Genomic DNA, 11,226 nt, shown 5'->3' with positions numbered 1-11,226 from the left:
TGGAGCAGCCACAGCTTCTGGGGACAACCCGGGGCTCAGCACCCTCACCCCAAAGAATTTCCTCCTCACATCTCTCAGTCTCAGCACTGAGTGCCTTGGGCTGGAGATGGAGCAGGAACATCTGCCACTGGCACTGCTCTTTGCCCAGGTTTTATTTACACTGTAATTAAAGCAGCCCAAATTCTTTTAAAAAGGTGTTTTTTTGCTTCTTAGCAAAGCCAGGGATTCCCGGGCTTGTTTCCCCATCACCCCTGCACCCAGATCTCTGTTCTCCTTTCCAGCGTGCCCGTGGTGTCAGCTCAGGAGGAAGAAGAGGGCAGGAGGGGGGTCCCAGGGGTCTGCCCCCCACACCACCTCCTGTTCCAAAACCCAGGGGGAAACCCAGATTTTACCCCCCAGCAGCCAAGTTCCCCAGGACAGGGAGAGCTGGGGACAGCCCAGGAGCCACCCCAGTGTTGGGGGTCCACACTTTGGGGCACCAACAGCCAGTGAGCTCACCCAGGAGAGTGGGAAAACCCACTCAGACCTGTCTGTGCTGGGCCCAAAACATTCCTGAGCCTCCAAGGGCTGACCCAACACCACTGAAGTCACCAGGAACCACCTTCATACTGACTTCAGCCGTGCAGGAGGAGGAGGAGGGAGCAAAGGGGTCAGACGGATGAAGAGCATCTTCCCAAAGCCCCTCTGTGAAAACCTAGGGGCTTTAAAGGGCTGTTGGACCCCAACCTCACCCTCCCCACCTCTTAACCATCCCCTCCTGTGAGCCAGCATGGCCCCACGAGCTGCACCTGAGCCCTTGCAGCAGGAACCCCATCCCTGGGTCCCATCCCTGCAGCAGCTCACTCGGGGATGTAGTCCCTGAAGGAGTTAAAGCTGAGGCTCCGTCCCGCAGAGTTCAAGGTGGAGCTGGCTTGCATCTTAGGGATCTTCTCCATCAGCTTGGACACTGTCCTCCTCTTGAAGGAGCCGGGGGAGAAATGCCCCTGCCTCATGAGCTCCTGGTAGAGGGTGTTGAACACCACCACGGTCTCCTCGTAGCTGTCCCGGGTGGAGATCTCATAGAAAGGAAGCTTCAGGGCTTTGGAGAGGTTCTCCCCATCCTCCGTGGACACCATCCTGTCGAACTGCAAGTCCTTCTTGTTGCCCACGATGACCACGGGGGGCTGCTCGCTGGCACTGCTCCTCTTGGGGCTGGAGTGGATGTGGTTGATGAGGAAGCAGAGCCTCATCACCTCGTCAAAGCTGCACCGGTCCGTCACCGAGTACACCACAGCGAAGCCATCACCCCACTTGATCTTCTCCTCTATCTGCAGGGAATCCTCCTCCTGCGGGGCAGACACCCTCCTGTTACCACCAGGAGCCCCAGCATCCCTGCCTTGCTGCCTGGGACACCTCCCAGGAGAGCCTCTCACCTTCTCCCTGCGGGGTTTTGGCCCCGGGCTTGCAGGCAGTAGCACCTGGGGCAGGAACAGGGTTGGGCGAGGGGATGGATGGAGATCATCATGGATCATCAGCCCCATCTTCATGCCACTGCTTCTCTGGGCAACCTGAGCCAGGGTCTCACCACCTCACACCACAGAATTTCTTCCTAGGATCTCATCTCATCTCAGTCTCCCCTCCTTCAACTCTCCCAGCCTGGCTCCAGCCCTCCCATCACCTCCATGGCCCCCTCTGGACTTGCTCCAACAGCTCTCTGTCCTTCTTCTGCTTGGGGCCCCCATTTTGATCAATGTTTGGGAGACCACAGCTGAAAGCTGGTGGAAGAGCAGGGATTCAAGGGCAAGCCACCCTTCCCTGCTGGCCCAGCCCAGGGTGGAAGGGGTGAGCTCACCTGTCCTGCTGTGTCCAGGATCTCAAAGTTCACCATCTCCCCGTCCATGATGGCCACGTGTCTGTAAATCATTTCTGGAGGAGGACAGGCACAGAAGAACAGCTCAGAGAAGCCACCAGGGAGCAGAGGACAGCCCTGGAGGAGTCCGTTTCCACCTCCTGCAACCCACAACCCTCGTGGCCTCCGTGCTGATCCCACACCTCAACGTGATCCTCAGCAGGGGACAGCCCTGTGCCCACACCCCCCACACAGATTTTGCCTCCACAAAACAACAGAAATGGGAAAGGGGCTGCAGTGAGCAGGGGGTACCCTGTCTGGGACAGGGTCTGACCACGGCTGGGCTGGCCAAGGGGAAGAGAAGGGAATGGGGGGTGAAGGCACCAAGAAAAAGGCTGTGACCTACCCAGGGTGGGGTCGTAGTCTCCAATGAACCTCCTGGTGATGAACCTCACGGTCAGAGCTGGGGAAGAAACCCAGGAGGAACTCAGTGAGGGTTTGTCAGACCCCACTGCAGAGCCCCAAGTGGGCCAGAAGCACCAAATCCCAGGAAATTCACCCAAAGGCTGAAGTAGGAGGAAGGTGGGACAGGGTAAAGCGGGAGTTCCTGACCCCCAGCAGCTCCTCCTGCCCCTTCCCTCTGCACCAGCACCCAAATTGCATCGTTTGGACCCATTTCTCCTGCTGGCAGGGAGGTGGGAGAAGGAGCAGTGATGAAACTGCTAAATCTGATCATTGCTCCCCTTGCCAGAGCCCAAAAATTCAAAGATATTCCTCATGCTTTTCCTTGGAGAAAAAAATAAAAATGAAAAGCTTTGCCATTGATGGGAACTTCCAGCAGTAGGAGACCCCTCTGTCCCCAGAGAAAGGATGGGATGGGATGGGATGGGATGGGATGGGATGGGATGGGATGGGATGGGATGGAAGGAGTTTGGGATACAGGAAACCTGCTCCATGGGGACAAGCCAGAGTCCACTCACATCTACAGAGAGGTGACCCAGAACCAGGGGGAGGGGAGAAAAGGGTTTCTGGGGATCAGTCCCATGTATTGGGCAGACACCCACAGCCAGAGCAGAGGTGGTGGAGCAGAGCACCCAGTGCCAGGGATGAAGAAGGGGCTGGAGGTGAAGCTGCAGTGGGCAGGAGGTGCAGGCAGAGGGGCTCCACATCCCCACAGCCCTAGAAGGGATTTTAGGTTGTTTTTTTTTCACCATCTTGACCATTCATAACTCCCAAGAGGGATCTCCGTGGAGAGCCCCAAGCTGAAAGGGTTAATCTGGTACTGACTTTGGTCTCCAGGGATGCCTGCAGGGTGCTCAGACAAAGGACAGGTCTGGGTCAGACCTTCACACTCCTGATGGGGCTGCACCCCAACCCGGCCCCACTTGGAGCAACTGAGACCTCGGATCATTGGATCCAAAGATTTCCAAACTGCTCCAAAGGATCAAACTTCTGATGAAAACTGAGGTGTTTTTTTTTTTTTTTCCCCTTTTGCAGCTTCCTGGGTTTTATTTGCCCTCTGGGTTGTTCCCACTCTCACCTTCCCCACCAGCTCCTCCTTCCCAAGGGGTTGGACACCCACAGCTCTGGGTGATGTGGGGTCCACCCACACCCTACCAGCACCAGGAGCTCAGGGATGTGCTGGGATCAACCCCACCCTCACCACACCCCAAAACAGGGGATCCCCACCCACGGCACCCCATCTCCCCCCTGCTCTTGGCACCAGCACCTGAGGGGACACCAAGAAGCCCTGAGGAAAGGCAGGAGGCACCTGGGAGCTGAGCCCACCCCAGGCAGACCCCCGGGAGCCACTGAGGAGGACACTGGGGACAGACCCAGCTGGAGGAACCCCGGGATGATCTAACCCATGGAAGGGGCACAAGAGCCTCTCCTGCTCCCTCTGGGGGGCTTTGGCACTGGGGGGGTGCAGGGACAGGCTGGCTGGGCTGGGGGGACCTGGAGGGGACCTGTAGTGCCATGGCTGGTGGCTCTAGGCCAAAGAGGGGACATGGGAACCCCCCCAGGGTGCTGTGGGTGCATCTGGAGCTGTAGGGGCTGCTGACTGAGACCTGGGAGTCACCTCCATGAATCGCCCGAGGGAAATGAGGATTATTCCCCGGGAAGCACTCGCCGGTGACTGTATATGGAAACACAACTTGAGAGGCACCAAGGGCCGAGGCTGCCGGCTGCCAGCTGGAGGTGCCACCACCACAGCCCGGGAAAAGCTTGTGTCTTCCCAGAGGGACAGTCCGGCAGGACATCACCCTGTCCCCAAGGACACGGAGAGAGGAGAGCTGGAAGGATGATCCCCGGCCGGGAGTGGGGTGAAGGAGCTGAGGTGCTCAGCATCCCGGACCCTCTGCCCCCAGGGGCAAGGCGCAGGGAAAGGAAGGAAGGGTTTTCCTAAAAAAAAACCCCGCAGAGCGTTCCCTTCCCTGCAGCCAACTCCGAGGATTAAAGCACAAAGCTGAGCTCGGCTTTGGGTCCCACCAGCAGCAAAACCCCCCTGGGATGAGCTGGGTTGCAAAGCACCCGCTGCGGATCCTCCCGGGAGGGAACCTGAGTGCTCTGCAAGGGACCGGGATGGGGGTCGCGCTCGGGGTCCCACTTGGGCTATGCCATGGAGAAGCAGCTCAGCCCCAGCCCGACTCCCTGAAACTGCCCCCGCCGCGGGACCCCGGGGGGCTCGACCCCTCTCCCCGGGGGACAACCGGGGGGCCGGGGGGACCGTGGTGGGGATGCAAAAGGACTGGAGGGGGATTGGAAGGGGGAGGCAGAGGGGATGTAGGGAGGGTGCTGGGGGGATGCAGAGGGGCAGGAGAAGGAATGGAGAGAGGATGCAGAGGGGAGGGAGGGGAAATTCTGGGGGGGATGCCGGGGGGATGCAGGGGATGGCAGGAGGATGCCCGGGGGGCACCGGGGGGTCCCGTCCTACCTGTCTTGCCCACAGCGCTCTGTCCCAGCACCACGAGGCGCAGGGTGCGGGCCGGGCTGAGGCTGACGGAGCGGCGGAGGGGCCGCGGAAAGCTCATCCCGGGACCGGACCGGACCGGGGCTCCGCCGCCTTCCCCGCTCCACCGGGCGCTGCCCCATCGGCTGCGGCTGCGGCTCCGCCCCGGGGGCGGCTCAGCCCATGCCCACCGCCTCCTCCTTCCCTCCTCCTCCTCTTCCTCCCCCTCCTTCTCTCCTCCTCCTCCTGCTGCTCCCCCCGGGCAGGGGGTCCGGCGGCAGCGGTGCCCGTGGCCTCCTCCCGGGGGATCTGGGCGCTCCGGGCACCGTGCCTCAGTTTCCCCGCAGGCCGGGGGTCTTTCGCCGGGACCCCCTGCTCAAGGCAAGGCAGCTGCTGGCCTGGATAGCCAAAGGGGACGGCGAGGAGGGGAGGTGCAGCCCCTCCCCAGAGGGGGATACATGGCCGGGGGGCTGCCTGCCCCCAGATCCCTGCCTGGAGTCCCCTTTCAGTGAACCCCGGTGTGTGCAGGAGCTGTCGGGGAAGGCACAGCCCGTGGGCTCAGCCTCCAGGTCCTCACCGAGCCCACCCGGGCAGCCCCAGCCCCGGCCCTGGCCACCAGCAGGGCAAGGTGGCAGCCACAGAGTGCAGGACACACGGGACACGGGTGACACCAGCTCTGCAAAGCCCAGGACAGATCCCAGCAAGGGCCTGGAGCAGCCCAAAACCCCTGTGCTGGGGTCTCAGTCACTTTCCTCGAGGCTTCAGTCAGTTCTTTGGCAAGGGGACCTCTCTCCTTGACCATCTCGGGTGACTTTGCTCACAGCAGAGCCCAAACCCTTTGTGCCACCCTGGATGTAAGCTGAAACCCCGCTGGTATTTATAGTCCCTATCGTGTGTCGGAGCAAATGCTGCTGAGGGCTGCAGGGGACACCAGGCAGGACATGGCCAGCCTGTCCCACCTTGACCTGGAGAAGGGTGATCCATGGCATTGCTGCCACCCACCACAGCTCTGCGGGCAGAGAGGGGCCCTGGGGGGCACAGAGACCTTCCCCAGAGCTGGAGTGGGCTCCCACGGGTGTCTCTGTGCCACAATTGGGTTCCTCAACCACTTCCCCAAGGCTGACGAGAGCCACGTTCAAGGCACGGCCACATCTGGAGCCCAGAAGACCACAGCAAGAGCAACAAACCCCCCATCTCCAGACAAAAGCTGATCCCCAGATGCTGTCAAGAAAAAAAAAAGCCTCTGCTATGTTCCCTTCCTATTTATAGCTCAATTTCCTTTCTCCTACGCAGAAGAAACCACACAGGAGATCCATGGTAGATGCTCTCAGCATAGAGAGCACCTCTGAGCTCTGGGCTGACCTCATGCAAAGTCCCTTAAGCTCAGAAACAGAGCCCTAGACAAGAGCCCAGCTCCTGTCCACTGCCCCTGGCTGGGCTCCTTCCCTGAACATCTCCCTTGCTGGAGAACCCCAGGGCAGCTCTGCCCCAGGCTGCTCCATGGGGCAGGGCCCAGCAGAGCCTGGGAGAGGTGAGGTTTCCATCCAGGTGATTTCCTGGGCTTCTGGAGCCTTTGGGCAGCACTCAGCAGAGTCCACCCAAAACTCTTCAGTGGTGTTTAAATCCAGGCAAGCAGAGATGGTGAGATGCCCATGGCAGGGCTCTGCAGGAGAAATGGCACCCATCCTACTTCCCTCTCTCCCTCCAAACTACAGGGGTTTAATGATCTCCAGAACAGGGGTAGGAGTAGACTGACCCAGACCAGAACTTGTTTTGTTCCTTTTCCATCCTCAACTTAAGTCAAGGGGCTGCAGAGCACTGCAGTGCCCTGGGGATCACCAGACAAGCCCACTCTGCTGCAGACCCTCCTGCCAAGGTGACTTCAACATCTGCAATCATGACTTCACCATCTGCAATTGCTGAATAAGCCACCTCCAGCACGAGGCACCTGTGATGGAGCCAGATGGAAGTAGGTGGAACAGATATTGGTTTCTGTTGAAATATTTGTGGTCAGACTATTCCATACTTGCATGTTTTTTAAAGATGTGGAGCCTGCTCTGGGAGAGAGGCCAAAGGCACCCATGAATCATGTCCCTGCAAACAACAGCCCAGTAGAAACAAAATGCTGTCCTAAAGCAGATGAAGAAACAAAACCCCTCAGGCTTTAGCCTTGGATCATGGGAGCCCCAGACCAAGTGACCTCTAAAGTCCCTTCCAACCTCAGCCACAGCAAGCTCCAAACTAATTCCCTGCTGGATGATCGACTGCTTTGAGAACTCCCCCCCCAAACTGGAACTTTGCTGCCTTTGAGAGAGGTGGTGTGTTTGTTGCTGTTTAGAAAGGGCAGGCAACACAAACCCCAGGCCCTTCTCTTTCCACTGGGTGCTGGGAAGGTGCAGGATGCTCCGAGACCTCCACAGGAACCAACTCCATTCCGAACCAAGCTGGGAGCCTGGGCTCCCAAGTTTTCAGAAATGACCCAGGTATGGAGAAGCCTTGGCCCCACGATGCTCAGCCCATCTCCTGAGCACTCATGGGCTGCACCCGTGTTTCCAGCTCACGTGGCACATGAATTGTCATGAACTGTCACTCCAGTGACTGCATCCCTGTCCCTGCCGGGTGCCAGCACACCTCGGGAGAGCCAACGTCAGCTGGAGCCATCAGGGAATGCTCTCCAAGAACAGAACTGAACCACCCTGTCAATAAACACATTTTTGGCTGCTAGAGCAAAGCCAGCAGTTAAAAACCCCTGGCAGGCTCCAGGGCCCTCTCCTTCCCCAGCAGCTCCACAGGATCACTCTGTTCCAACCAAACCCAAAGCCCAGCTTGGCCCCAGCCCCACCGAGGTTGTCCCAGCTGTCCCAGCAGCCAGGAGAGATGGCTGCTCCAGGAGGCACCACGGCCCCGCTGGTGGAGCATTCCCTTCCTCTCCCACCTGAGAAGGATGTTTTATGGGTCACCAGAGAGCAGAAACCCTCCAGAGCCAGAGAAGCCCAACCGAGGTGGTTTCCTGGTGTGACATTCTCTGCTGCTGGTTTCCAACTGCTGAGGCACTGGTTCCAGAACACAGAGAAAATCAATCTGGCTCCACCTCAGAGCCCCAAGGAGTCTTCCCGAAGCTGACAGGGAAGAAAAAAAGCACCGAGGGGCACATGAACAGCCCTTCCCTTCCCTTCCTTCCCTTCCCTTCCCTTTCCTTCCCTTCCCTTCCCTCCCCTTCCTTTCCCTTCCTTTCCCTTCCTTTCCATCCCCTTCCTTCCCCTTCCTTTCCCTCCCTTCCCTTTCCTTCCCTTCCCTTCCCTTCCCTTCCCTTCCCCCCCCAGCCTGGGGGAGATGTCTGGAGAACTGTTCAAGCTGCCTTGCTGCCTCCACAGGGCCAAGGTCTGCAGCTCAGGGCAAGGATCAAGATCCAAAGATCAGCTACTCCATCCCTGTGCTGCCCCTCGGGTCCCAAAAGGAGAGAGTTTCCTGCACTTCTTGGTTTCCCACAGAAGCTCTGGCCTGTCCAGAAGGAGGCTGCTGCTTCCCCATCCATCACACCTCATTAGGCTGCTCGGATAAGGGCTCCTGGTGGCAGGAAGAACCTCACACTGCGAGGATCGGCTTGGCTTGGGAAGCTGATTTTAGAACACAGAACAACTTGCCAAGGGAAGGAAGAGGAACCCCATCATGGAGGTAATTGAAAACTTGCCCAGACAGAGCTGTGGATGTGTGCTGCAGGAAGCTGTCCTGTGGGCTGGCCAGCCTGGGCTGCTTCCCCTCCCATCACAACAGACATCTTCTTCTCCTCAGGATGGAAAACCCAACTCTGAGCACTTTGGAGCAGCTGTGCCCATCACGTCCCACTGGAGGGTTCAGAAGAGCAGCTTTAGCCTTTTCATGATTGAAACCCCACTCCAAGTCCAGCATCTGGATCTGAGGGGAGGGGAGGAGAAAAACCTGGAGCCACAAAGGGATCCCCAGGTGCTGTGGTCCAGGGCTCGTGTGCGATGATGCCCAGGCAGTTGGGGCTTGGTTAAACACCTCCCTTCAGCTGAGAGGGGCGGTGAGGGGGGTCCTGGGGGTCTGCAGGGTCTGTGTGACAAAGCCTGGTGTCCTTCTGCCAGGGACAGGAGCTGAGTCCTCCTGACATTCTTCGAAAGCTGGAGAGGGAAAGCAGAGCAGGCGGCAGCGCTGAGGGTGCTGGGCAGGGAGCAGGCACTGGAATTTGGGTCTGACTTAGAGCAGAGCGATGCCCCCAGCCCCCCAGGCAGCAAATCCTTATTTAAACAGAGCACCAAGGGGGGATTAAGGAGGACAAACATGCAGATCTGCTGCCTGGCAGGAGCTCAGCCCTGGTTCTCATCTTGGCCACGTGGATGCCTCATCTTGAAAGGCTCGGCTCTGATTCCCCTGACCTGACCTGCTGCCCAAGATGCTTTGTCCTAATGGGTAAATTTCCACCATGAATCAGTGATTAGGAGAAAAAAAACCAGAAAGGCAAAGCCTGGCTTGATGAGAAATCTCTGGTCTTAAGCTGTTTAAACATGGCAAACCCCAGTGAGCAGCCAGAAAGAGGACCACAAGCCAACACCCCCCCCCATGAGAAGCCAAACGGAGACTTGTGCCTTCACCCCAGAGAAAAACTGGGGATTTCTGCTTCCATTGAACAACAAAAGGCTTTCACTTTAAATTCCCCTGAAGAGAATGTCAAAAAATAATCCCTTCTTGTCTGAATGCATCATTTGATTAAAATCTGGTTATTTTTCTCTGATTTGGCATTACAACAATCTCAAAACAAATCCCAGGACACCTCAAGTTTGGTTGAATTTTTTCCTACTGTATTTTTCTCCCCTAAAATGCTGTGAAGTCACCCTAAAACCATACAGTAGCTCACCTGGATTAGAATTACACCTCCCAAGGGCTTTTCTTTGAAGGGAAGAGTTTTACCCATCCACTTGCTTTTTCTTTTGAACCAACACTGGGCTCTTCCTCCCCTATTTTCCAAGCCTCGAAGTCTCTCTGGTTATTCTCAAGTGTTTTTCCATCCTCAGGAAGCACAATTCCTCCTCCTAGCCAAGCCGTCCACGCCGTTTCCTCAGCACTTCTGTGGCTTCCAGAACCAGGGAGGAGAACCAGGACGTTTCCAGCCCAACTGCTCCAGCTGGCACCACCACCAGGAACAGCTTGTGAGGGGAGGGACGTCCCTGCCAGCCTGCAGCAAGCTGCCACTGGGCTCTGCTGTCCCAGGAGCCACCCCCGGGCAGAGGGGGGAAGAGGTGGGAGGTGATGTCTGGTGGGGATGTGCTGCATTCCAGATGGAGGCAGAAAGGGAAAGGTTCCTACCTGCAGGGTACCATGAGCTGATTAACATCTGCGTGTCCAACCTCCTCATGTCCAACCTCCCTGTGTCCAACCTCCTCGTGTCCAACCTCATGTCCAACCTCCTCATGTCTAACCTCCCCGTGTCCAACCTCCTCGTGTCCAACCTCCCCGTGTCCAACCTCCCCACAGGGGCAGGAGAGAAGGAGCAGCATCTCCCAAGGGCTGTCAGTGCCAGACCACCCCAAGCAGGAAGAGATGAGTCAGCCTTAACCCCAGCACGCTTGGATCCTCCTCTGGCTGAAGCTGAAACACAGGCTGAGCTACCAAGCTGTGTTTATGGCCCCTCAAGTGACCTCCTGGAGGTCTACATGGACTTGGGAGGTTTGAAGGACAGGACAAGACCCTGTGTTCAGAACTGGCACTTCCTTCAGGGCTGTGGGAGATCCTCCTGGTCTCAGGAAAGGGCTGCACAGGGACACCCATGCCTGGACTTTGCTCCTGGCACCTTTGAAGCCAGGCACCCCTGAGGGAGGTGAGCAGGGACACTGCTCCTGGTAGCTGCAGGGAAGCTCACAGCTACCCCAGGAGCCTGCTGAAAGCTCCAGGAAACTCCTCCTGGTTGTTGCTACAGGCAGGAGCCCAGGCAGCAAACAAGCCTGCTGAACGTGCTGCTGAGTGAGTGTGCTCCTCGTGCAGACAAGGGGGAGAGAAAACACCAGGATCCAGATGTGAAAACACACTCAGCTGCTGAGCCACTGGCCTGTTATTCTGATGGTGTTAGACACACAGACAAATGATTGCCATGCAATGGGGCCTGGCTCACCTTGCAGAGGGTGATTTCTCAGCTGCCCCTCCTGTTGCTAACCTTTAAGGAGGATTTTCACCCCTTGGCATGACCTGGGAGCACATTTGGGATCCCACAGTCATCTTGCACCCCACATTTGCTGTGGGTCAGACTGTACCCCAGGGCATTCCCCAAAGCATACAGTGCCAGGAATCACATGAATGGAGCAGCAGGGATTTATCAGGAAAGGGTCCTGGGTTGTTTAAACCCCCTGACAAATAAACACCATCAAGGCAGAAACTATAGTCTAAAAAAACAACATTTTTTTTTTGTTTTTAAAAAAAAAGGGAGTACAGACAG

The 11,226-nt window shown here is 57.5% G+C and overlaps 1 protein-coding gene across 1 annotated transcript; it reads right to left on the bottom strand.

Moving 5' to 3' along the window:
- LOC103539553 (ras-related and estrogen-regulated growth inhibitor) lies at positions 1-4,908 on the bottom strand. Its single transcript, XM_030451084.1, has 4 exons — positions 4,764-4,908; positions 2,235-2,291; positions 1,832-1,905; positions 1-1,325 (listed from the first exon to the last, which is right to left on the bottom strand). Exons 1-4 carry the CDS (start codon positions 4,858-4,860, stop codon positions 840-842), a joined length of 714 nt encoding a protein of 237 aa, XP_030306944.1. The 5' UTR covers positions 4,861-4,908; the 3' UTR covers positions 1-839.
- Positions 4,909-11,226: the final 6,318 nt, after the last annotated feature.

This window comes from Calypte anna, chromosome 5, assembly GCF_003957555.1.
Source record: "Calypte anna isolate BGI_N300 chromosome 5, bCalAnn1_v1.p, whole genome shotgun sequence".
Lineage (NCBI taxonomy): Eukaryota > Metazoa > Chordata > Aves > Apodiformes > Trochilidae > Calypte > Calypte anna.
The sequence above is the reverse complement of the archived record's forward strand: the minus strand, read 5'-3'. Positions and strand labels throughout refer to the sequence as shown.